This window comes from Toxotes jaculatrix, chromosome 13 (genome assembly GCF_017976425.1).
Source record: "Toxotes jaculatrix isolate fToxJac2 chromosome 13, fToxJac2.pri, whole genome shotgun sequence".
NCBI classification, from domain to species: domain Eukaryota; kingdom Metazoa; phylum Chordata; class Actinopteri; family Toxotidae; genus Toxotes; species Toxotes jaculatrix.
The window spans coordinates 13,768,753-13,793,472 of NC_054406.1; the positions used below are offsets into that span (position 1 = coordinate 13,768,753).

The window sequence follows — 24,720 nt, forward strand, 5'->3', positions numbered from 1 at the left end:
AGAACTCTTTGACTTCTTTTTTTTTTTTTTTTTGGAATAGGCAAAAGTTAGAATCAGCTTTAGCTTTAGAGAGTCCCTTAGTTAATAAACTGTTTCTGCAAGTGCACAACTATGGCTCCCACACACCCCTAAACACGCACTTTAGTTAAGAGCATCTGCCACAGGAGCCTCCGTCATCTGCATTTTATAATATGTAGACTTAATGCTGCAATATTTTATGCACCATAATCCAGGATGGGTATTGAGGCAGCAGCTGAATTCAGATGAATTATGTTCGAACCCACAACTGCTGACTACAAAGAACATCAAGCAATACTGGCATAAATACAGCATCAGCCACGCAGCACCACTCACCAGACATCTGATCTAAAGTTATAGGACTAGACTGTGGGAAACTATACCACCAGGATTTTAATGGAAACACCTTCTCTCCCACAAAGGTTTGTTGAATTGGGCTCAGTGGTGATTTGTGGCATCCTGTCTTATAATGCCTTTCTTGTGTGGAGAGAACAGCATTAATTCTGTACTGAATCTTAGCAATTCAGTAATTAAGTCATGAATCAGCTTGTATGCAGGGACAGAAAGTAAATCGCTGTCATACTCCCAGCCAAACCTTAATCAATGACGTTGATGGAGGTACCTGGTATCATACTGATACTCATTCTAAGCTGTAAATTGTTAGGTTAGTCAATTTTTTGTTTTCAGACTATATCTCAGTTGAAGATGCACTCAGCACAAGCAAAGACTTATTAGTTAGTATCTTCAACCAGTTTTTGCTCTTCACCTCTGTCAGAAGTGAAACCCCTGTGGTTTGCTTTTGCTGCCATCTAGTGTTTGCCCTGAGAATACACAGCTTACACAGTTTACATGCTGCTACAGTATATGGAGCCTGCAGTCTTTGATTGAGGAATTTTATCCAATAAAGTTATAAATCTTTATAACAACCCAACACCAACTGTGCAAAAAATAGAACCATATGGAAAATAAACTTATGGTGTAAAGTGCTTCATAGCGCTAACACCCACCAGTATCAGCTGTTTTTAAAATACAATACCACCAGTTACTTGTCCCTTTGAGTAGAATCAGTACAAACACTTTTAAAATATAAATTCTATAAATCAACACAGAAAATCTTCTACTTCCTGTGTAGCACAAATTATAAATTATGAACAGTGTTTGGTGTAAAACCTTGGGAGACTATTGTCCTGAAAGATCAGAAAAAAATGACTCACTAGTGTCAGTGTGAGTCATTGTAATGAATAACCTAAGGTATGCTCTGGACATTATTCTGTAAAGAGTGGATTTATGAAATCAGATGAATTCTACATGAATATAAACAAATATAACCTTCAGAGCCGGTAAATTCCACTAGATATGCTCTATAGCAGCATCTCCTGTCTTCATGTCTCTTTTTGTTTTTATTACAGTATCTTCTGCAATATTTTTGCATTTTACTTTTGCATGCAAACACAGGCATTTCTTTGGCATACATTTAATAGTTTAATAGTTTAAGAATAGATCAAAAGTCCGCTGTTTGTAGTTCTTAGTCGTCCAGCTGGCAGAGGCATGCCACCCCGCGGTTAATCCAGTGTTTCTGTGGCTTGTCAGAGGGCAGCTCGATAGACAGGACATAGTTGGTGGAGTGGCCTGTGGTGGACAAGGTCCCTCTGCGAGCGCTGGTTTTGTAAACGGGACAAACGTAGATGTTTTCATGTTGAAACTTGGCCATCTCTCCAGGTTTGAGCTTGATGATGGGCAAAGAGTCAAAGAGGATCTTAGGAAGGGAATCTCCAATAACCATGTTCTCCCTGTCCCAGCGTGCACCCTCCATGAAAAGACCCTTAACATAGGCTCCATCCTCTGGCTTCTCATCCATGTGCGTCTCCTCTTTGGTTACCTGGAAGATGACTTAGAGCATGAATATCTACCCAAAATATACATATATTATGACATTATAATGATTGAATTTGAGCAGAAACACTAAGGAAAGTTGGAATTTCGTGCCTCAAATTCAAAGCCAATGTAATCTATGGGGATGGTGTACTTCCTGGCAAAATTCTGAGACACTCCAGTAAGGAAGGACTGGGTGAAGTAAAAGCCAGAAAGCCAGAAGACCGTAGGCGGGCCTTTATCTATCCAATCCTGTCAGAACAGACATCAAAGCACATGTATAGTTATTAGCAATGTCATTTATTCTCTATACAGCCAGTAGTGCTTCACAAAGATCCAATGATTTAGTTTGGTGTGATGTCACCTTTGTTCATTTTGTGCTCCATATGCACTAGAGATAAATTTATTAGTACACATATATGTTACTTACATATTTAAATATTTAAATGACTTAGTACTTAAATACTTAAACTACTTAGTATGTGCTTCATTCATCTTGCCCGTCATTTTCCTAATGTGTTCCCTTCATTCAAGGTCTGTGTGACCTGAAACAACCATAATTCTTACTTGTAGGAACTGCAGCCTGGCTAACAGATCAGTCACGTAGCTCCCCATTGGCTTGAGAGACGGATACGACTTGGCTGCCCACATAGCAGGCACCTTGCCCACCAGCATGCTGTTAAAGACGTTCTCAAGTTCACCAGACATAACAATCTGGCCCTTCAAAGCTTTGCGGATGTTCACCAAGCTGACCCGCACCACATGTGTGAGCCTGACAGGAAGGGAGTGTGATTAAGAATTAATTGTAAAGGATTTCACAAGCATATCCTTCACTGACATATTGATGAGCATTTGAGTTTTTCATAATTAAGGCTGGTATTTTCCAAGCTGAATAGTACATAGCAACAAGTACCTGTTGAAGCGGATTACTTCCTGCCTCAAAACAGTGTTCATAGACTCTTCATACATGACAGGGTATTTATCCATCACCATTTGTATGTCAAAGTCTGCTGGCAGCTTAGACAGGATGTCTTCTGCAAGCTCATCTACTACTTCCTGCAGTATAAACAGAAGACAACATGAAGTATAGATACAAGACAACACGTTTACACATACTGTTTCATCATGGAAATAAGCCAGAAGTAAAAGTTATAAATGTTGGGAGCTTCAGACTGGTAGGCAGTGCAAACCTGAGGAGACTTTGCTCCGCCTCCCATCTGCCTGGGCAAAGTTAGCAGTACTCCATCCAGGAGCTGATTGGTCTCTTGATTATCCTTCGTGATGTCAGCATTGCTGTGAAGTCCGAACACGCAAGGATCGGCACAAATTGGTAGACTGCGAATGTAGTTAACATATGTCTGGAAAAGAGATTTTTTTTTTTAATCGATATCAGATAGGATGATTTTAGAATTGCTTGACTTATAATACTGATCATAAACAGTGTGCCCTAATGGCTGAAGATTATCTGGCAAATATTATACACACCCCTCTGGGTAGGCTGTGAAATCAGCTGCTGTTGTGTTTTGTTTTTTTTTTTTGAAATGCAAGCCTATTTTTATGTCATATCATGACTGATAATGATGGATGTGGCAGCCTTTCACTGTAGCATTAATCAGGAATTGACCAGAGCTCTGGCAGTACCTGATAGGGGCCATGAGCTGGGACATAATACAGATCTCCCTCACACAGGTGGTAGCAATCCTGCTCTATCAGCTCCCAACTGTAGAAGATGGACAGGAGCGAGAGCAGCAGACGTCTGTCTTTGTCATCTGTCACCCTGCCTCCATAGTTGCATTCACCTGTGAAAAGAATAAAAACAATTATCAACACCAAGGATGAAAGGATAATCATGTGATATCCAAGTCACTTATCATATTATATGTTATGTCCCTAAGAGCACTAAGTGATCTGGACACCTACCATGTGAACATTTTGAGAAATCTAATAAATACTAATGATATTGGTGCATTTTTTTCAACTCTACACGGACTAAACATAACACAGGTATCAGTTATAAAGCAGCTTATTTTATCTATGATTCAAACTATTGAGAATAGCCCTATGCTGCCCATGTCACAGGTGCAAATTAATTTCCTGCTGTGTTAACAGCTATAAAACTCTCACCTGTAAGGTATGTGAGGGCCTCCAGTGGAACCTCATCGTACTCATCCAGGAACATCTGGATCTGCCTGATGCTGATCCTCAGGTCGGACTCATTAAACTCATAGGGAATATTCCAACCTCAAGAGAGAATGGAGGAAAAAAACAACATCAAACTTTTTTCTAAAGGCACAATAAGCAAAGTCCAGAATTACATTTGGAATACATCTATTATATGTCTCACCCAGAGGTCCAAAGTTCCTCCTTTCCTGTACTAGCGCATGGAAGAAGGTGAGACCAAACAGGAGCTTCTGCCAAATGACTTGTTTCTTGGAGCTTCCAAAGAAGGCAGGGTCAGAGATGGGGTGACTCAGGTACGAGCGCAGCAGGTTGGCTCTTATTCCTTTAGGAGGCTCATTGGTCATCTTCAACCCATTCTGCAGGATTGTGACTGGGAACTTGTCAGATGGATAACTGGTTAACCACAACCTGGGAGGAAGAGCAAAGAGGCTTGTATTTATTGTGTTCCTCATATGAGAATATGTCAGTGAAACTTACTGTGTAAAATCTTTTACCTAAAGTTAGTATGTGTGTTCTCTGGGGTGATGGTTTCCTCACAGATCCTCTCCAGAGCGGGCATCCAGCTAGTGGCCAGGTGGCAGTTCTGCAGTACCACCCAGGTGCCCTCTTTGATGGCTTTGTCAATCATCTGAGCTGCTATGGGTCCCTGCCCTTGCCCGAGGGAAATGGTTTGGGTCTTGCTGCCCCCCATTTCTAGGTCATCAGCAAACTTCAGCAGACCTGAAGGAACATTACAATGCTGAATTAGAGACTTGTGGCATTCAAAAATAAAATCAGGAATAGAAAGAGCACAGGTCTTTGGTTAATCACCTGCAGTTGGATCCGATCCTGGTGACAACACAAAAATTAGAGGAGAGCAGCAGTTTGAGTCTTTGTAGCTCCCTGCCAGGTCAAAGGTAGGTGGTTCAATGTAAGCCTGTCCCATGTTATCTACTATAAAATCCTGCACTGCTGGAACCAGTTTATCTGGCCTGAAGCACCTGATCACAACCATTCGGTCCATCCCCACCAACTCACTCCAGTGGTCAGGCAACTGGTCTTTATGGGGCTTTCCTGAATCATAAAGAGTCTTCCATTTTGAGATGTGGTTTTGGACATGTTCAAATAAACCGCCCAGGTTTGGAAGTTTGGAGGCCCTGACAATTTCAGACCAAGATTTGTCAGATAGCCACTCTGGAGCAGGGTTGGGATAAGGGTTATCCAAAGCAATGCCACCTGTTAGGAGGAAGCGCCAAACTTGGTCATCAACCTTGCCCTTACCCTGCATGATGCCTACAGTGAGCAGCAGGGAAAAAAGCAGCTTGTCCTTCTCAAAAAGTGAGCGGCAGACATTGTTATAGATGCAGAGGGTGAAATGCTCAACAATGTTGTTGATTCTTTCAGCCACATCGTCACTCTTCACACTCTCTGCGATGGAGTACAGGTAGAGGTTGAGGAACCAGGTCAAGGAGTACTGGTACATAGGCTCGATATTTGCCAGGTCTGAGATGCAGAAAAACAAAATGGAGGAGTGCTCTGCCACAGGACGGTAACCCATGCGAGTATCATCAATCTCTTTCTCAGTGACACTGGCAATTTTTTGCTTCTCAGAGATCTCCTCAGAGAGGATCTTGGAAGAAGACAAGATCTTAATTGCGGTCTCATCCTCCAAGATGTTCCCTTCAGAAGAGGAGAGCACTTGCAGAATCTTATCCTCAATTTCTTTCAGCTGCTTGTTGTTAGCAGCACTCTCCAAAATTAGCTGGTTCTTCTTCTCTTCCAGCTCAGGTTTCTCTTTGGCTGCTACAAGGCCTAAAAGCTGGTCCTGTAAGCCTTGCGGAGTGATCATAAAGTTCAGCAGACAGACTTTGACAGCCACTTCAGGGAGGTAGTGAGGGTTCCTCAGTCCAGTGGTCATGTAGAACAAAAAGTCTTTAGAATATTCCACAACATTCTCTCCTATTTTCATGTACTCAACACCCTGCTGTTTGAAGGTCTGCTTCAGCAACACAGGCTCAAGTACGGGATCAAGTTCCTCTCCAACGTTCTCCAAAAGAACAGGGGTACCAAACTGGATGCAGTTCTCCAAGATTCTCACATAGTTTCCATCTGACTGTTTGATAACAGCAAGCTTATTTGCCTTCTCCATGTTCTTGATCCACTTGTTGGCTTGACCTTGAGGGTCAATCATCAGGGGCCAGCGACGAGAGTTAAATACAATGATACCGTTGTCTGTTGAGAAGGAGTCCACTGGCAGCCCAGCAATCTGCCAAGCCCTGATAGCCACCTGGTTACCCAGAGTGTTGCTGAGGGTGAAATCCTCTGAACAGGGGATTTTCTTCTCTTGGCACAGGATGTGCCACTGTTCCTGGCACTCTGTACGGTAGTCTACTGTAAATGCCCCAAGGTAAGATACGGTTCCTGAGGAGAGGAGTATGTCACCTGTCAGGTTGGTATATCTGCAGAGGGGAAATATAGAACCAGTTTGATTAATATTAAACTTCAGGTCCACCATACCACACATCATGACTAACAGATTAATATACATCGTAGGTATATTTTGATATACCTGATCCCTAGTTGCAGTGCAGCCTCTGTCCACCTGTCCTTCTCTCCACCCAGTCCTCCAATCAGCTTCTCTGCCCTGATCAGCTTCTGAGAACACAATTCAATGTTGTCCTCTAGCTCTTTCTTCTTGCTGATCATGGCCGCCAAGTCATCATTCAGGCTCTGCAATCTATCCTCTACTTTTTTCAGCTCAGCTCTCTTCACAGCCAACTTTTCCATCTGTACAGCCAGCTCATCCTCAGCCATCTTCAATCTCTCCTTCTTGGGGGCTACAACTTTGGCTACACGCTCATACACTTCCATCGCCCGCACCCATTTACAGAGACCCTCACAAGCTGAGGAGACATTTTTAATAACAGAGGGCTGGAAGTCAGGGTTGTCGATAAACTTATCTCTTATTTTCTTGATGTAAGGGGCAGGAATGTTGTCTTTGTCATAGGCTTTGAGGGTTTCCAAAAACTTCATGTCTCCAAGGAGCTTCTTAGAGGGACCCCAGAAGTCCTCAATCATTTTACCTGTAACACAAACAATTGATGCAATTAATCTTACAAACGTTACTGAGAACGATGCATTATGAAGATCATTCTTTCAAAACTTAGAAGATCTTACCTGAGCCGCTAGGATCAGGTTTTCTCTCAGGTTTGATGCCCTTCATGATGCAGATGGACTCCATGACTAGTTTTACTAGACCAGGTGGGTTCTGCATAGACTTAACTACTGTTATGTCTGCAGGTTTTAAGGTGTCCAGAGCTGACAGGGCGGCTTCCAGTGCAGGCATTGCTTCTGCCAGGTCTCCCTCACATTCATCCTGAAAGACAACCGAAATGCCCTAATCAGTATTTAAATATATAAAGGGTTGCAAACCAAAATACTGACAATACCTGACTTAGCAAAAAGTGCCATTACTCCTGAAATACATGGATACCTTAATGGCTTGGGCTGCAGCTGCTGCTTCATTAGCCACTTTCTCATCCGCAGACACTAGTTCTTTCTTAGCATCCACCTCCACTGTTTCCCCCTCTATCTTAACCATCATCTTATCCGTCTCAGCTGAGGTCTGGATGAGCTCTGGCTGCAAGGCTGTCAGCTCTTGCTGCATCACTGACACCTGTAAACATGGTATGAAGTTAACTTAGTACGAGTTACAAGTTACCCCCCCCCCCCCCCCCCCCCCCCCCCCCCATATTAATATTACTTTAAATCACCTGAGATGCAGCAAACTCCAGTTTCTGGAGACCAACAATATAGCGGTTCCTCGCAGTGTCAACTTCATTCCTCTTGACATTGAGCAGAGTCTTGAAGGTGAGGATAAGTTCAAGGTAGGAGGTGGGAGTGACATAGTTGTGTCTCCTTAATCTGGAGAAGTACCTTTGAGACATGTCCACAACACTTGTCTGGAAGGTCTTGCACATCTCTACCACCCTGAGACACAGGAAAAAAGACAAAAGGTGGGCAAACTAGTCAGAGTAATTCAGCTCGAACAAGTACTACATTTTTCCTTCCATCCTTATTTATGTCCTTACTTTAGTCTGACTTCACTCTCCATTTCCACATCCTCTAGGAACTTGTGAGCCACCATCTCCAGAGCATCATTTGGCCATGCGTGAAACCAGTCAATGGTGCAGCAGTTGATAAGGGAGGGGAACATCCGAAGACGATTCCTAAATGCATCCCCAATGGGACTCATGGCTGTTGAATACAATAATTCCCAGTTACAACTACTTAGTAAAACTCCAATCAAAATAAGCAAAAGGACATGTGAAGTTGCCTACCTAGCACAATGTGAAGGTTGGCCTTCACACGGTCAATAAAGAAGTTGTACATTGAGAGTGGAGTAGCATCAATCTTTTTGCCTTCCATCCGGGCGATTCCCTGCACTTTCTCTATGATGTCAGCACGTTCATCAGCAGCAAAGATGTTAGGCACATCACCAGTGTTAAGCAGCATGTTGATGTCTTCCAACATGGCCTCATCCTTAATTTGGCTGTCATTAAAAAGGAACACTAAGCTCTTGCCCTCGATGCCTGCTTTAAGCATCATCCGCTTCAGATCTTCTCGCCAGTCTGACATGCTGTAGTTTTTGGTCAGCTCAATCTGAAACAAGACATAATCATTGATGAAAGTGCCCAGCTTGGTGGTGCTCTGACGCCCTGAGCCACCAATGCCAACAAGTAGGAGGTGGCCATTGTCTTGTTTCAGCACACGGCAGATGCGGGAGATGTGCTCGATGGCAAACTTGAACATCACAAGAGACATGGGTGTCTTGCTGAGGTTGTTGTACTCATCCAGGTAGATCTCCATCACTTCTTGCAAGGCATGCAAGTCTGTGATTTCATCATAGGCCTTAGTGTCAGAATCAGGTTTGGCATAGTCTCCGAAGAACAAGCTACGGATGCTCTCATCCACTACCTTGCCATCTGGGCTGAGGTGGCTCAGGAGCTACACAAAAATAGAAAAGATATAGAGAGCTACAGTTTTAAATCCAGACTCCACTACACAACACAAAGCAGAACCTTCTCTGACTTTCTAAAAAAAAAAAAAGCGTGTTCCTGCAGTGCTGTTAAGCAGCTGATTTAGTGTGTGTGTGTGCACACCTTTTCCACACTCTGCTTAAAGAAGTTTAACGTTCTTTCTTTGACAATGCCAAAGAACATCTCCTTGTCCGTGTTGTCAGTGAGTCGGTCATAGAAAACACGGTAGACTTCGTGGATCCACAGGCGCACCAGTTTGTCTCCATCCTGACATAAATGGTAAAAATAATTCAAGAAGAGATGTTAAAGCAATTCAAAGCAATTCATTTAAACATTTCATTATTGTTTCCACTGTTACCTGCATGTGTGTGTGTGGAGCTAGGAGTACACCTCGTATCACTCGAGCAAAGTCTCGCAGGTTGAAGATGTAGTGAGATTTAGATGGGGTGGGGAGGAAGCTGTCCATGGTATCCTTATAGACTGCCATGGTGGCCTGGACCATGATCTTGCCAAGCCTAGGACATCAAAATTATGTCACAAAATATCCTTCTGTAACATAGATAATTCATGGAATTTGTCTACTGTACAACTTCCAAAAATATATTTGACAAGTTACCTGTAGAAAGAGGCATCAAACCCTTTGCTGAAGTGCCAGTCAGTGATGGAGCTGAATATCTTGGTCAGTGTTTCATCATCAAAGCAATCAATTGAGATGACATTCAAGTGGCGAGTGAAGCGGCCTAGCATTTCAGAAATTTTGTTAATTAAAGTAAATCTGCTGCTGCTCTCCTCATTACTGACCGTAATATTAAAGGAAACATTATTTCAACATACCTGTAATATCATTTTTCCCACCACCAGGAGGCCCCATTGCCGACATAAACAGCACATCCACTATGTCCAATCTGGAGGTGTCCTTCTTGTCATACCAGTGGTGGTGATCAATCCACTGCCTTAACAGTTCGATTGGGGGCTGGGCGCCGTAGATTTCTTTAGCTGGCATGTTCAAGTCATCTATGGAGAAGAGATAACAATGCCTTTACAATCTGTACATTAAAAATAAATAACCTTTAAACACATATTAATGCATGATATCCTTTTTCTTTGATACTAAGTATGTGTGACCCTCTTTACCAACATAGACGACACACTTCTTTCCCACAGGAGGTCCAAACACTCCCTTCCGTCTTCGGTCTAGCTTTGCCATGATGATATCTTGGGTCTGATTTGCTGAGGTGCGGGCTGAGAAGTTGATACAGTTTGGTGTGTACTGTTCCTTAGGCAGCTTTACCAAGAAGCTTTTGTTGATGACAGATTTGCCAGTGCCAGTGGGCCCCACAAATAGCATGGGTATTTCATGTGCCAGGTAGGTACGCAGGAAAAAAAGCTGACGTGCTGTCTCCATGGTTGGAATGATGAGGTCAGACACCTGGTAGGGAAAAACAGAGTTTCAGGGAACAAGACCAGCAGAGGTAGTCTCTATAACCTAAACATACTCACATTGGCTCCAGTTGGGATGATGTTCTCTTCATTTGTGATTGAATCAGTCCATGCATTCCACTGTCCTTGTCCGTCTTTATGGAAGTAGTAGTCATAGACAGTGCCTGCAAAAAAAGACATCAATTGTTATTAATGTTAAAAAAAGCAATTTTTTAATTGATATAATAACTAAATACATAAATAGTGTTGAAATGTTGTGACCTCTCTCAGGGAAGATGTTGTTCTTTTTGAGTTTAATACTCTTAGGCCGAGGGTGCTCATCGTCCATGCCCATGATCAGATTGCGGTAGAAGATATCAAACTTCTTACGACTGTGTCCTGTGATGGTCCCACCCACTGTCCAAACAACCGCGAAGAGAAAGAGTCCCTGCAGCCACATGGTAATCTGCTGGCTGGACATATTCTGTGAGCCCTCGGTTTCTGATGCAGAAATTTCATCTGGATATAGACAGGAACATTAACAAACACACTGACAAAAAGAACTACGTAGTTGTTGATCAATTACCGATTAAATGCCAGTCTTACTAACCCATCAGACAGGTGTACAGCTTCATTAGACTATGGGCCAAGTGGATGGGAGATGTTTGAACAGCAAAGCGACACTCCTGGTCTATAAAGTCCAGACAGGGCTGAACTAACCAATCAAACAGGTCTATGATCTGTGGGATGTTAAGACCAAACAAGCAGAATAAAAACACATCATATGAAATCTTAAAGGACATAAAAGTAACAAAAGGCCATCAATGAGCCAATCAAGACATGAATGTTTGTAATGTTTGTAATGTTCACCAGCTCTCTATGTTCAGTGCTCAGGCTTTCAGGAAGTGTGTTCATGTAAGAGTCTCTGAAAGGAGTCCAGCCCAGCTGCTGAGGTTCCATGTAGATCATTCCACACCTGCAAAAACCACAATACAGTAAATTTTTCTAAAACGTTCAAAACACATGCTTTGGATTTACATACTAAAGTTGCTGGTGCAGCTTCTGTTTGTGTTGCTTACCTACTGACGGTAGCCGGTGAAGCTTGCTCCAGGTCAGCAGGTTCAAAGATCAGACTCATCTTGGGACTCATCTGGATGATCTCACCGCTCATGAGACAAAGCTAGTGGAGAAGAGAGTGAACAGCAAAGAGGTTTCTTGTTTGCAGGTTTGAATGTAGTAAATCAAATTGTAAATCCTTTACAAACCATGAATATCCACACCAAATATTAGGATAATCTGAGTAGTGGTTTTTAGATTAGAAAAAAACACTACAATGAGAAAGGCGATGAAATAGCCAATACCTTCTTGTTGTCATCCAGCACTGTATTCATGTTCTCGATCCAAACAGCATCAATGGGCCCATCAAAGATGATCCACTGTCTATTTTCTGAGGTGGAGATTGCCTGATCCCTGTAGGATGTGGCCAAGACACCATCAGACCACTCATGGCTGACTGGATCGAAGCAGCCATACAGCTGGCCCATGGTGATGGCCTTGGGGTTGATGATGCAGTAGTTCACTGCATACTCCTCCATGAGCTTGGCTAAATGAGGAGAATTAGTTATAAAAAGTTATGCAGAATAACAGCAAATAATTCAAAGTGAAACTACATGATATCTGTTGCATAAAGGTAGTTTCTCTCAGTGTGTGTTTCTGGCTTAGTAGAAGTCAGCAGGTAAATGGTAAATAAACTGAATAAGCTACCTTTGTAAAGGTCTCCAAGGGCAGCAGCAAGCACTTTATAGGCACATGTTTTTCCACCGAGGGGGTCTCCTACTATCATAAAGCCATGGCGCACTAACATCATCTCGTACACCTATACACAATCCGAATCACAGTACATTTATTTGGTTTAAGTATAAAGTAGCCAAATAACTTTTATGAATGCTAAGTATTACAGAGCAATAGCCGGGACCTGGATAATTTTGCCAATGAACCATGGGACAGGCTGGAGGTTCAGCTTAGCAATGTTGTCATTGAGAGCCTTGAGGAGGAGATCATAGTCCGGTTTTGGAAGGACAACCCCAGGGAATAAATCAGAGATGATACCCTGTGGGCAGCAGTGAGAGAATTGAATTGAATAATAGACAAACCAACTGATGCACACATAGAAAAGAAAAGAAAAAAACACCCCAGCTGCAACTGGATTTGGTACAAAATTTGTCACCTGAAACAGAGGCACATCCTGTGCCAGAAACTTGGCCATGTTGACATCCATCAGTGCCCTAAGCAACAGCACGCTCTCATTCTCCTTTTGGTACTTCAGCTTCAAATTCCCTGCTGCAGTCAGCACAGACTTCACAGCTCGCATGCCGTAGTCATAGTGGTGCTGGGAGGACAGCTGCTCAGAGCACAGACGGTAGGTGGCCACAATCTTCTGTGCCAGACTGTCAGCAAAATTGGAATAGGAGGTTTGGTTCGGTATATGATTATGTATTTGCTCTGAAAAAAAAAAAAACTCATTAAAAATATTTTGTGCAAGAGATTTTTCACTTATACCTGCGAGACTCAATGAAGCCCATGGAGTACAGTGAGATCTCTCCAATGAGACAATAGTCTGGAACCATCATAGCCACTGTGCGGAAAAGAGCCTAAAAGACAAGACTGACAGGTATATATCCAGTTCCAGTATCTTACTGTCTACAGCAGGATATTTTTAACCTTTACCCACTGTGTATTTCTCATCAGAGTTTGATCCACTCAGTGATTTTAACGCCAAACTACAGTGATACAGTGATGTACCTTCAGGTTGTCAGGGAGCTCGGCCCTGCCAGCATAGCCAGGGTTCATGGTGATGAAGACAGAGCAAGTTGGGTTGAGTGACAGCTCTGTCCCCTCAAACATGAAGGTCTTCAGATTCTTGGCAATGGCCTGTTGTATGCAGAGGACCTGCTGAGCCACCACAGAAAGCACCTCCACCTGTGACACACACAAATGAACAAATGTGTAAATGAGTATGTAGCGCATTGAACTGCAGTAAATAATCCCACTGCCTTCAGAAAACAATGCTTTGAGCTAGAGTTAAGACAACCAATGTAATGTAAATGAGAAATAACAAAAATATTCACTGACGTCAACCATAATCTTTAGCAACATCATGTCTATTCATATCAATTTCAATTTTTTTTTTAAAATAAATCTCTAGCAGCAGTGTGACTTGAAATGTGTCAGTTGCTCTGTTTGTTAAATCAGTTTACCATAAAAGCAAAAGCTGCATCTCTATAGCCTGCTGAGTGGCAGATGGTCCAAATTGGCTAACTTTCTGAGTTGGAGGAAAACTGGTTTTGTTAATATGTGGGTATGCAGACTTGATTCAAAATCTATAATGACTTACAGATCCTACAATTCATCTTTTACCTAAGGGACAAAACTGATCAAGGAATATCATTATTAGTGTTTTTCTACATAACTAAACTTAATATTAAAAACTTAATTATTTATAAGTTCAACACATGTACACAGATTTGATTGCTGTAACAATGGTATTGCTCACCTCAATACGATTGAACTCGTCAAAGCAGGCCCAAGCTCCAGACTGAGCCAGTCCTTTGAAGAACTTACTCATGGCCTTGTAGTCCAGACCATCAGAACAGTTGAAAACCACACACTGGAAATAAATAATAGCCTTGATTTCAGTACTAAGAATAAACAAAACTCAAATTAAATGGAAATCACTGTTTTACTGAAAACAGTTTTAATGTACCTGTTTTGCCAAAGCCTTTGCCAGATCTTTTGTGGTCTCAGTCTTGCCAGTCCCTGCAGGGCCCTCAGGAGCTCCTCCTAAGTTCAACTTCAAAGCCCCCATTAGAGTCCTGTGGCATTTGACCAAATTAAACTATGAAAGAACTTCACATCTTGGACATTTGAACTAACTTTAAAGTCACAGTATGATGCTGTATTTTGTGGCTCTCCATCCATACATAAAAGGACTAGTAAGTGTAATTTACCTGTAGCAGCGGTCTGTAAGTGGTGTGATGACCAGACGAGGGGAGTTGCCCAGATATTCATAGCCATATTTCAAACATGTAGTTATCATGCGTAGCATCACATCTCCATCCTCCCAGAAGTATCGCAGCTGAGATATCCACGCAAAGTCATTCAGTGAGGAGATGCGGTCCTCTGCCAGTTTTGCCACAACATCTCGAGCTAAGAGAGAGAAAAATAATTGGATTTAATACAAGTTATCCCTTTAAAATGTCTGAAAAAGGACTGACATTGACATTGAATATTTCATATTTGGATATTACCATGAACATCAATCACAGTAAGGGCACCAAGGGTCATCCTTGCCCCTCCTGGAAGCTTCCCACGAACTAGTTCCACAATGTCAGCAATCTGGGCGTTACACTTCTCCACATAGGCCTTTGGAGTTGAAAGTCAGCACACATATTAGACATTAGTGGAATAACTCTTGTATTTGGTCATTTTTTACAGTACGTGGAAGTTAGCAGTAGATGTACACGTGGATCTATAGACTGACAGGCAGGGAGTTGGTCTGGATGGCTTCAGACACTTCACTCGTCCAAAAGATGGAGGATGCACAAATGACAACTTGGCCTGGCCACTGCAACACCCACTTCTTCCTGGGCACCTACAGCAAAAAAAATGTCAGTATTAGATAAAGAATATAAGGTGGAAAATGCTGCATCAGGACAAATGGTAAAAATAAACTTTATGTCATCATCCTTTATCACCCCATATTTTAATAGTGCTCCAAAGAACTTATGGCTGGTTTCATATAAAAAATAAAAATAATACCATTCCAGTCATAACTAGACTACAGTATTAGATATAACTTCCCAACATTTACTGTCAGTCAACCTAAGTTCATGACAGATTCAACTATAAAGTGATACCCCCCAATACCTCTGCATACTGAATCACTCCTTGATGGATGACATGTCGAACACTCCTGAGCATTAAGTTCTCCACCTGCAGCAGCCACTTCTCCACCATACCCTAAAAATAAAATGGTAACAATCCATCCTATACAGTATGTTCACCATGTCATGTCCAATATTTTTTTTCTAACAAAACAGAAATACAAAAATATAAAACAGATATGATACGAACATCCATTTCATATAAAATTACATGAAACAACTACTGACAATTTAAACACACACTGTCTGTTCTGTACCTTGGCTTGGGCTGGATAAATCTTTTCTGTGAAGGGCACTGTCTCCTTCTCAGAGCTGATCATGCCAGTGATCTCCATGTCCTCAGTGAACTCCAATTTGGCGATGCCCTCGAAGCACTTCTTCAAGTGAGGCTGCACACACAGAGGGTCTTTGGTCTGCGACAGAATCTCCAGCAGCTCATCGTTTGACAGAAAGAAGAACCTGGGAATAGGATGAAGATGAAGCAGAGAGAGGAAACTGAAACAAACGCTCAACAAGACCCTCAAAAAAAAAGTATTTAGTATTTAGTAATTAGCAGTATTACTACTTGTGCTAGTAGTGAAACCTTGGGAAATAGAGCCTCTTCTTTTCCAGGTAGGTATTGAGGCCTTTTTGGATGTCATCTAGGAACACGTTGGACTCCTGCAGGCGTTCCAGCATGTTGGGCTGGCCTGTGGCCACCAGCACACGAGTATCTTTAACCTGGATCAGTATAATCACAAAAAAACTCAAAGCAAAGTGCATGAGATCCATTTATGCAAACTAAAACAGGAACATCAAGAAGCTCTTACAGCCTCCCCGATGATATTCTTCCAGTAGCTGTCCACTATGGCAAACTTGCGTCCCTCCTCAGGCATCTGGGCAATGATGTCTTCAGAGCTGAAGATGGGTTCGAGGTAGAGCCAAGTAGCCTGACACTTCAGCATGGAGTCTAGGATGTCCTGCATACTCACCAGCTTGTCCTCCCATTGCTATGGAGAGTAGCAGCTATCCAGTTATTGTTGTATTGTGTAGTTGTTGCATTTCTTAAGTATAGTTAGATAACTGTGTAGTGATTCTATTAGCCTACTATCATCTCCAAGCCTTTTTAAGTAATTTTATGGCTTCAGTCGAAGCCAGTTTTGGATGGAATGGCACAGCACAGATCAGTTAATTTTGCTACTTGTTGTGGCGTGAAATTGTGAAATTGTGCACTTCCTCCTGCTCAGGCTTTTGGATAAACAAAAGCTTTATCCTTTTACTGTGTCACCAGTGGTCCAAGCATGTTTTGTGTTGCCATGTCTTACCTTACATTCAGTCTCTATTGGCTTAATGAAAGGTGAACCTCTCATGGTCTGTGTCTTAATAATGTGGTCATCCAGAAGCACTTGGATGTCATCCACAGCTGATACAATATTGGTACCCTATGATAAAATGTTAAGCGTATTTATTAGAAGTTAATGATGATGTATATATGGAAATTCACAGGCATTTTGAGTTAAAGACAGTGATGCCAACATAAAGGGCAGAACATGTCAACTGCTTGCAATAATTCAACATTCGAGAAGTAATACTTCGGAAGAAATTACAACACTTCAGCATGTGATATGTCTGTTCTGAAAGCATAATTATATATGTGTGCTTGTCTTACTGTATCTCTGTATGGAGTGAAAGAAAACCGGAGGTCAGCCCATTCATTTTTCATCTTCTCCATGGATTTTTCCAGAGAGTACTCCTTACTGGCTGATGCTCCAATTTCTTCCATCCTAGGGAAGAAGGGGGGAAACAAATCAACACTTTTTCTTATAAGCCATGGTTTTCTAATTGTGGTGTGTTCATTTTTTCTCTTTACTTGAATTCCAGAACACTGTAATGAAAGTGTCTTACTTATCAGAGTACTTAGACAGCCCCAGATCCAACATGTTCAGCAGGGAGCTGTTCACATTTGGTTTGACTTCAAAGCCCACAATGCTGCTAATCTGTAGGCAGACAAAAGTCTCATGAATTATTCACATCAGCTTCATGGATCACAGGAGATGCAGGACACTTGGTCCTTACAAAGTGAATCTGATACTGGATTTCTATTAGTGTCAGATGATCTAATGAAGCGAAAAAAAAAAAAAAAGATTCAGCTTACCTTCTCCCAGTGGCGATCTTTGATGCCGGGGTTACAGATGGTTGTCAGGACAGGCAGGTGCTGCTTAAACTGGTCTATCTTGTTTTTGAAGCTTTTGGCAACACGACAAGGCCCAGGAAGATTAGAGAAAGATTTGGTCAGTTTATGCATGGTCCTCCGCATGATATCCAGCTCATCACAGATTTTCTCAGCATCCAAATGTAGGAAAGGACCTAGGAATTAAGTGATGAAGGAAGTGCAACAATATGAAAACAACTCTGCATTCTGCAAACACTTGCTGTGGTCCACTAGTCATAATTTGTACCATTTAGAGCTTTTAAAATGCAGTCACACTGTATCTGTGACAAAATAGAAATTAGTGTGTTATCTACCATTCATCCACACTTCTGACATGCTCTGAAAGTTTAACACTGTGCTCCAGAGCTGTTCATATGGCTGTTTGTCAGCTATCAGCATTTGCAGCATTGGGAACTGGCTCTGGTCCCTCTCCAGCAAAGTCTGCTCCTTGTTGATGTCCTGTAGAAATGTCAGTGGTATTAGCATTTACGCAACTACTATCTGAAAAAGCATTTTCAGTATAATGAAAGACCTATGTATATGTGTCAAAGCTACCTATAGTTACTGCACCTTAAAAAAAAAAAAAGATAACCACATGTAATTTTCTACATGTACTTAAGCTCTGCAGTGTGAAGTGTCTCTTACCTCTAATTCAGTGACAGCAGCCTCAAGGTTGGCAGTGATTTGCGAGAGATTTCCCACATTGTTCTTCATCTCTTCCACGTTCATCACTTCTTTCTTCTTAAAGGCCTGTATCTCTTTATGCATATTGTGCAGCCTTGTGTCAAAGTCTAATATCCTGACAGTCAAATGGAGATATAGCAGTTGTCAAACAAGACATAGTGTATATGACATTGATGCCACAAAATTCTTATGTTGGAGACTGGTTGAAGCTGAGGAGGGACAAACAAGTGTGGACATACAACGCCACATTCATTTAAGGAGGTTGCACTTGTGTGAGACCAAGGGTGTGAAAAGTGTTTATTCTGTAACCTCTTTTGGAGATAGTCCTTGGCCTGTTCTCTCATAGTTGCCAGACGAGTCTTGCTGTCATCAAGCTCAGTCAGGATCTGATTGGGCCACTGAAAAACGTAAGAGTTCAGCCTCAAGTCATCAGCTGGAGAAAGAAAGAAAATACAGCCAAGTAAGGGACAGATGTTAGCAATTGCTTTCCTCCAATTTGGTACATATTGGATGGATTGGGTTTAGGTATAGGTAAAAAATATAAGAGAAAACTAAAAAATATATAAGTCATCTTTAGTAGTATTAGTAGTATTTCACATACATGGCAGAATGGCATAGTCCATGAGGAAGCTGAGGCGATATGTTGCTTCATCAACTTCATCTATCAGCTTGTGAATGGTGACCTCACTGGTCTTTTTAATGTACTGGTTGAGAGACACCAACTCCTCTGTGGTTTGTGGGGTGCTTCTGACGGTCTCTGTAATCTCCTCATACTTTCGACAGATCCTAGGAAAGAACAGAAGCTAGTTGACATGGTGTCTCTTCAAATTTATGCAAACATAATCGTCCATACATCCATACAGTATGCTAAAACCACAGTTTTATCTTACTCCTTGTTACGCTCTCGGTTCTCCTCCGCTTCAAACATGGTGATCTTGTCTTTCAGTGTCTCAGCACAGTCACACAGGTGTGCATTCAGCTTACCAGCATACAGACAAAACATGGATAGGGGCACCGTTACGGGCAGTGATGCAATCTCCTTCCACAAGTGATTAATGCTCTCAATTTTCTGAAGATTGAGAGAGGGAGAGAGGGCTTTGGTGAATCAAGAGGGCAGTAAATGCCACTTGAAAAACAGAAAATGTTCAGTGGAGATTTTAGATAGAAAGGTTTGATTACCCTGGTGAACCCTTTTAACGAGTGTTTCTCTTTGAGGAATGCTGATATCTCCTGCTTTGCTGTATTGTCCAGCAGATTGCTGTATTTTTGATACACATTCAAATACCTAAAGAATAAGATGTAGTATTAGCAGTTCCTTTACATTTGCTGTTTCACCAAATTAATCCAGAGACACATAAATACAGTTGATGCGTCATTACTTTTTAGGTCCAACAGTGTTCCTGTTGAATACATCCTTAGCTTGGTTGATTAGGTTTGTAACCAGCGATTCATCAGGTCTTACGGTGCGTAGGTACAAGTTCTTTATATCGGGAAAGAGGTTACATTCCACCTGGCCAAACAAGTATGTCAGTCAGATATTAAATGCATGTGTTTTAAATAAAATGATAAAACACTGACAACATTGAGTGATATAAAATGGATTCTTGGTGCTTAGGGAATACTGTACCCTCGGCAACTTCTCAGCACTCTTGATGATTTCCAGGAAGGCTCTACGAATGACCTCCCAGCATTCCTGGAAGGTCGGGCTGAAGTCAATGTCAGGCTCGTTCACTTGTAGATTAATCAGCAGCACCTGAGACTGAACATACTTCATCTCATCAAACACCTCGCCAAAGTCATTGCCCTCCTGAAGAACACGGAAAACAGGGCTCACAGTTAAATCAGAAGTGAAGTCTGAGTTCTGGAAAGCAGCGACATATTTGGGGAACCCCCCTTGCATAATTTCAACAACCATTTTAACTAACCTCATGTACTGTGAAGAAATATAGCAGGTCCTGTAATGATTCTGTGACCAAGCTTCGGAGCTGCAATGACATGAGAGCAGCCACACAGTTGAAGAACTCCTGGACACCAACTGGAGCCACCTGCTCACTCTTGGGTATGAGGGGCAACCACAGGTCCTTGGAGGTGTCAAACAGTGTTGCACACTGAGGCAGCCATCTGGAGGGAGATGGTTGCCATAAGTTCTTTTGTAGCTATGAACAGAGTAAAAGCTGACTTTAAACCAATCAGCTCCTTTTCAAATATCTGTGTTTTTTTTTTAATTAATTTAATTATTTTTAATGGAACAATCTAATTCACAAATCCAAACAAAATGTGGGCTGTATTTTTAATGTCATATAACACTGGGGGTCATAATTCTCTTTTACATTCTCTTTCTAAGAGCATGTGGTAACAGAATACCTGAAGCACTCCCTGCAAAATGGTGTCTACTGAATCAAAGCTCTGCTGCCTGCACTAGTTACTGCCCTTCTTATATCTTTTATTTATTCTCTGGTGTGTATTGATATTTACCCAGCCCCACAGAGACTCATAATGTCCCCTAGATTGACTATGGCTGGCGTGGGAAACTGAGCTATGGTAGAATAATGGTATCCCAGCAGGTACAAATTACAAACATGAAAATACACAAAGGGCAGCCAGTTTCTACAAATAACAGTGGCTCATATTTCAGTCACACAGCCAGACATTCTACTGGGCTTCTACATGGCCATACAACAGGCTATACAACAGGCATGCAACAAAGGATGCAATGCAATCCTCAAGTGAGGTACTAAGTAAAGCAATCCCCTGAAAGGCAGCCTGACAGAGATCTGACAAAGTGGACAAGGTGGAAACATGAGCCTACACCTACAACAGGATTACCTGCTTTGGTTGTGTACATGCTCTAGACCTATACACCAATGACAAGACACTGCGATGATTAAGTCTGGACATCAGCTTATGGTCTCACTGACAGACGGGCTGTTTTGAGACTGGCTGGTATGCTGGTATTACTCACTTTCGGATCAATTCTTCTCTGGTAGTTTGGCACTGTCTCTGGACAAACTTTTCAAACTCAGATGGCAGGAGGGGGAAGCTGGAGGAGAAAAGGTCCTCAAGTCTGACAAATCTCAAGGACGAAAAGCTGAAACAAGATTAAAATATAATGATTCAGATTATTCACACATTTTTTTTTTGTTTTACTTCAAGTTATTTTTTAAAGCAGCACCGGGTTTTGGTTTCAAATGTTACAAACTAATACAGAAATTCAACTTCACACCACCACACCCATGTTGTGTCCAGATACTGTTTAGTGGTTGTATCTGACACCACAGCTCTTGTGTCAAAGCACAGTCATAGGCTCTAAAGTTCAGACTGTAAATGAATACGAGCTGCATTAGCAGGAGGGTTTCCTGTGTTCCTATGTCCATGCCATTTACTCATCCAAGTAAAATGCAGCATAACCTAACATTCACTGAATGGACAGTGTGTTACACTCCTGTATTACCTGTTTAGCCAGAAATCCTGCAGTAGGATCATAATGCGACTGACAGTAAACAGATGTTGGCTTTGCCACATGTGGGCCTCCCTGTAAGTAGCTGCCCAGGGCACAGGGGCGCGAATGACCCTCCTAGGGAAGGGCTTGAGGACGCTTGATATGGAAAGTCGCTGGCGCTCAGATGGGTCCATCAGAATGTAGTCCACTGGCAAGGAACAAGATGACAAAACAGACTGAACCAATTGACAGAATTTCTATAAAATCAATGTTAAAGGCCAAACTGGTGTATGCTTAGGGTGTCTAAAGAAAGCAATACTGCCATTAATAGAAGAATTACTGATGCTTTTGTTTTATACCTATGCTCTTCTTGAGACTGAAGTAATAATCTCTTTTGACCTCCTCTTCCATGTTAGCCCTCATAATCTGGATGTTTTTACCACTATCCTCTGTGTCAGGAGACAGCAAGCACAAGATGTTCATCATCTGCTGGCTTGGCTGTGGGGCCAGCACAGAGGTGGGGACACCAGTGGTGATGTAGTACATATACCTCTGTGTGAGTAAAGTGAAGATCAACAATGTGTGGGAAACAAGAGACTGAAAAGATTCGAATCAGCAACTGACTAGTTCATAACTGAATTCACTGATACTTGCTTCCAGGTCTCTCTCATTAGGTTCTGGCTGCATGGCCCTCATTCTCTCCTCTTGGCTGAGCATGATATCCAGCTGCTCTTTAGGGCTCATAGGCCGGCTGCTGGGACTGCAAAGGTTTTTTGATCTAGACTTTGGTCGAGGCGAGAGTGAAGCATGAGAAGATGTATCCCTGTGAAAGCATGAAAAAAAATCTGATTAAGTGCTGCAATAAAAAGAGAATCATAAAAGATTTCTGAAATGAGCTGCTCTAAGGGCATAACTACCTTCTCCTTGGTGTAATTGCTTGTCTCCTTCCAGGAGGGAGAGATGCTAAAAGCCTCATTAAGATAAAAAATCCATTCTGAGAAGTTTTCAAAACTGTATTAAGTGTGCACTTTCAAATTATCACAAGAGAGTAAAGAACATTGCAATCTCAGATAGTTTCAGACAGTCTTCCCTTAGTTACACAGTCCATGGTTTCATATGAGAGGAACTTCAAAGGATACAAGGCCCTGCTGATTTTGTCAAGGACTGACGTAGAGTGTGTCGTCTCTGATGGAGTTTATTAATTTTCAGGTCCTGGGCGCGGGGGCGGTAGTTGTTTGCAATCGACTCACTGGGAGTACGGTGGTGACGCTGCTCTTTAAAAGGAACTGCCAGAGTCCATGAATTGGTTTGAAGGATGGGTGGGTAACGGTTGTGCCTCAAGACAATCTGAGGTAAAACATCGGACTGAATGTTAAGGTGGCGGCACAAGGGTTAATAACTTACTAAGTATTTGAGCAAAACAGTTCATGCGTCATACAGTGATTGACATTCTTACTTGATACAGTTCTGAGGGTGCTGCATTACAAGTCATGGGCAAAGGTGGGGGAACAGGATATTCTCTGCTCTGACTCATATTATAGAGAGAGTCATCCTCCATCTGTAGTTCAGACAAAAACACCAAGGTGGCAAAAAGACCACTGACACTTCTATTTGCACAATTCAAGAAATATCTCTTCAAATCTGTACAAATTTCAGTTAAATCCTATTAAAACATTAAGCATTTTTTCATTGTTGTACTCAAAATGTAACCTTAAATTGATTAAATATGACAAAACATTTCATTTTTCCATTTTCATGCAAAATGTATACAAATGTTTACAGTTCATTTATGAACACTGTTCAGTGAAACATCAACTTTATTTTTTTAAACATAAGCTAGGTTAACCTTACCTCCTTTAGCCGTTCCATCTTTGCTCAGTTTTTCTATCAGTTCAAGGACGGAAAACATAAATAACTTGAATGTGTGAATGAAAAACGACAGACAATTTCAAATTTTATCCGTATAACTTAACAGTGGAAGAGAAAACAACACTGGCAACACTTTAGTATGTACCGTTAATATCAGTTACCTTCTATCGGCCGCTGTAACGTTATGCTGGCAGGATTTCAATCATTTCTGTATGGTATTAGCTGAACTACTTTCATGTAAAAGTTCCCGGCAGCAGCAGAAGCTGAAGATTTTACGTGTATGAATCTGCCATATACCTTTTAAGCTACTGAGAGATTAGTTTTGCCCTGTCAATACTTTGGCTTACGATAAGCCATCACGTTGCTGTAAACTAAAACACTGTTGCCATCCGGGAACGTCTCCATGGTAACACCAACTACCTTGTTCCCATCAGACAGTGGTGGTGTGTGGTGGGCGGTGCCCCGTGTTCTTGACTCTCCCATACAGGTTGCACACGTTTCTGTGTGAAATATAGACTCAACCAAATAAAAGTGATTCTACCACATCTATTTAAATTAAGGTTGTTCCATTTACATTCCATAATGAGAACAGGGTTTTTGGTTGGGTTGGTGTGCTGTCCCAACAGTTTACCTGGGAGCATCACATCATCATTCAGTAGTTGTATTGCGCCCTCTGCTGGCAGGCTCTCTGACTTGATACAGATTGGCTTAGTTTTGTGTGTGAGACCAGCACTCTATCCCCAAATGTACATTTTCACAGACCCCCCCCCCCCCGCCCCCCCCCAAAAAACTAGTATACTTGCATTTTTGACGTGTCAAATTAAAAGCATATATAAAATTACATATCTTTAAATTTCAGATATGTCATACAATTATTTTCTTTGCTAACAAAGATAGTTCCAGTTTTCAAGCATGAAGAATTAGTTTTTGAATAACATCAATAGGTTTAGGTTAATCTAATAACTAGGGCTACCATAACCACGTCAAGGCAAGTTTATGTCCCAAAAAATTCAGAAAATCTTACTTGCAGAAGCAATACATAGATGCATTCTATGTCTATGGGCCTTTATATGATGACATATTAGG

The 24,720-nt window shown here is 41.7% G+C and overlaps 1 protein-coding gene across 1 annotated transcript; it reads right to left on the reverse strand.

Moving 5' to 3' along the window:
• Window positions 1-1,543: 1,543 nt before the first annotated feature.
• dnah3 (dynein axonemal heavy chain 3) lies at window positions 1,544-23,634 on the reverse strand. Its single transcript, XM_041053252.1, has 62 exons — window positions 23,617-23,634; window positions 23,222-23,323; window positions 22,905-23,112; window positions 22,683-22,728; window positions 22,420-22,588; window positions 22,125-22,317; window positions 21,778-21,973; window positions 21,289-21,414; window positions 20,252-20,447; window positions 19,954-20,133; window positions 19,706-19,836; window positions 19,506-19,611; window positions 19,217-19,395; window positions 18,928-19,112; window positions 18,636-18,759; window positions 18,288-18,441; window positions 17,957-18,101; window positions 17,586-17,797; window positions 17,336-17,427; window positions 17,100-17,214; window positions 16,756-16,872; window positions 16,261-16,440; window positions 16,035-16,171; window positions 15,709-15,910; window positions 15,435-15,527; window positions 15,049-15,159; window positions 14,816-14,930; window positions 14,516-14,714; window positions 14,272-14,380; window positions 14,062-14,175; window positions 13,311-13,487; window positions 13,068-13,159; window positions 12,736-12,955; window positions 12,484-12,618; window positions 12,273-12,384; window positions 11,870-12,111; window positions 11,588-11,688; window positions 11,379-11,484; window positions 11,119-11,248; window positions 10,791-11,027; window positions 10,590-10,693; window positions 10,224-10,518; window positions 9,924-10,103; window positions 9,706-9,829; window positions 9,448-9,604; window positions 9,213-9,356; window positions 8,391-9,057; window positions 8,142-8,307; window positions 7,824-8,040; window positions 7,544-7,726; window positions 7,228-7,426; window positions 6,620-7,133; window positions 4,882-6,509; window positions 4,566-4,791; window positions 4,235-4,479; window positions 4,015-4,131; window positions 3,532-3,689; window positions 3,081-3,248; window positions 2,804-2,946; window positions 2,458-2,662; window positions 2,005-2,142; window positions 1,544-1,897 (listed from the first exon to the last, which is right to left on the reverse strand). The coding sequence occupies exons 1-62, from the start codon at window positions 23,632-23,634 to the stop codon at window positions 1,544-1,546; spliced, it is 12,138 nt and encodes a 4,045-aa protein (XP_040909186.1).
• Between the last annotated feature and the right edge of the window lie 1,086 nt (window positions 23,635-24,720).

What these genes read in the sequence shown, in the direction of transcription:
- dnah3 (XM_041053252.1), bottom strand. An exon ending in CTAATGAGAGAGACCTGGAA is followed by an intron (nt 22,318 to 22,419) that starts GCAAGTATCAGT and finishes TTACTCACACAG; the next exon opens with AGGTATATGTACTACATCAC. An exon ending in TCACTCCATACAGAGATACA is followed by an intron (nt 16,873 to 17,099) that starts GTAAGACAAGCA and finishes ATTTTATCATAG; the next exon opens with GGTACCAATATTGTATCAGC.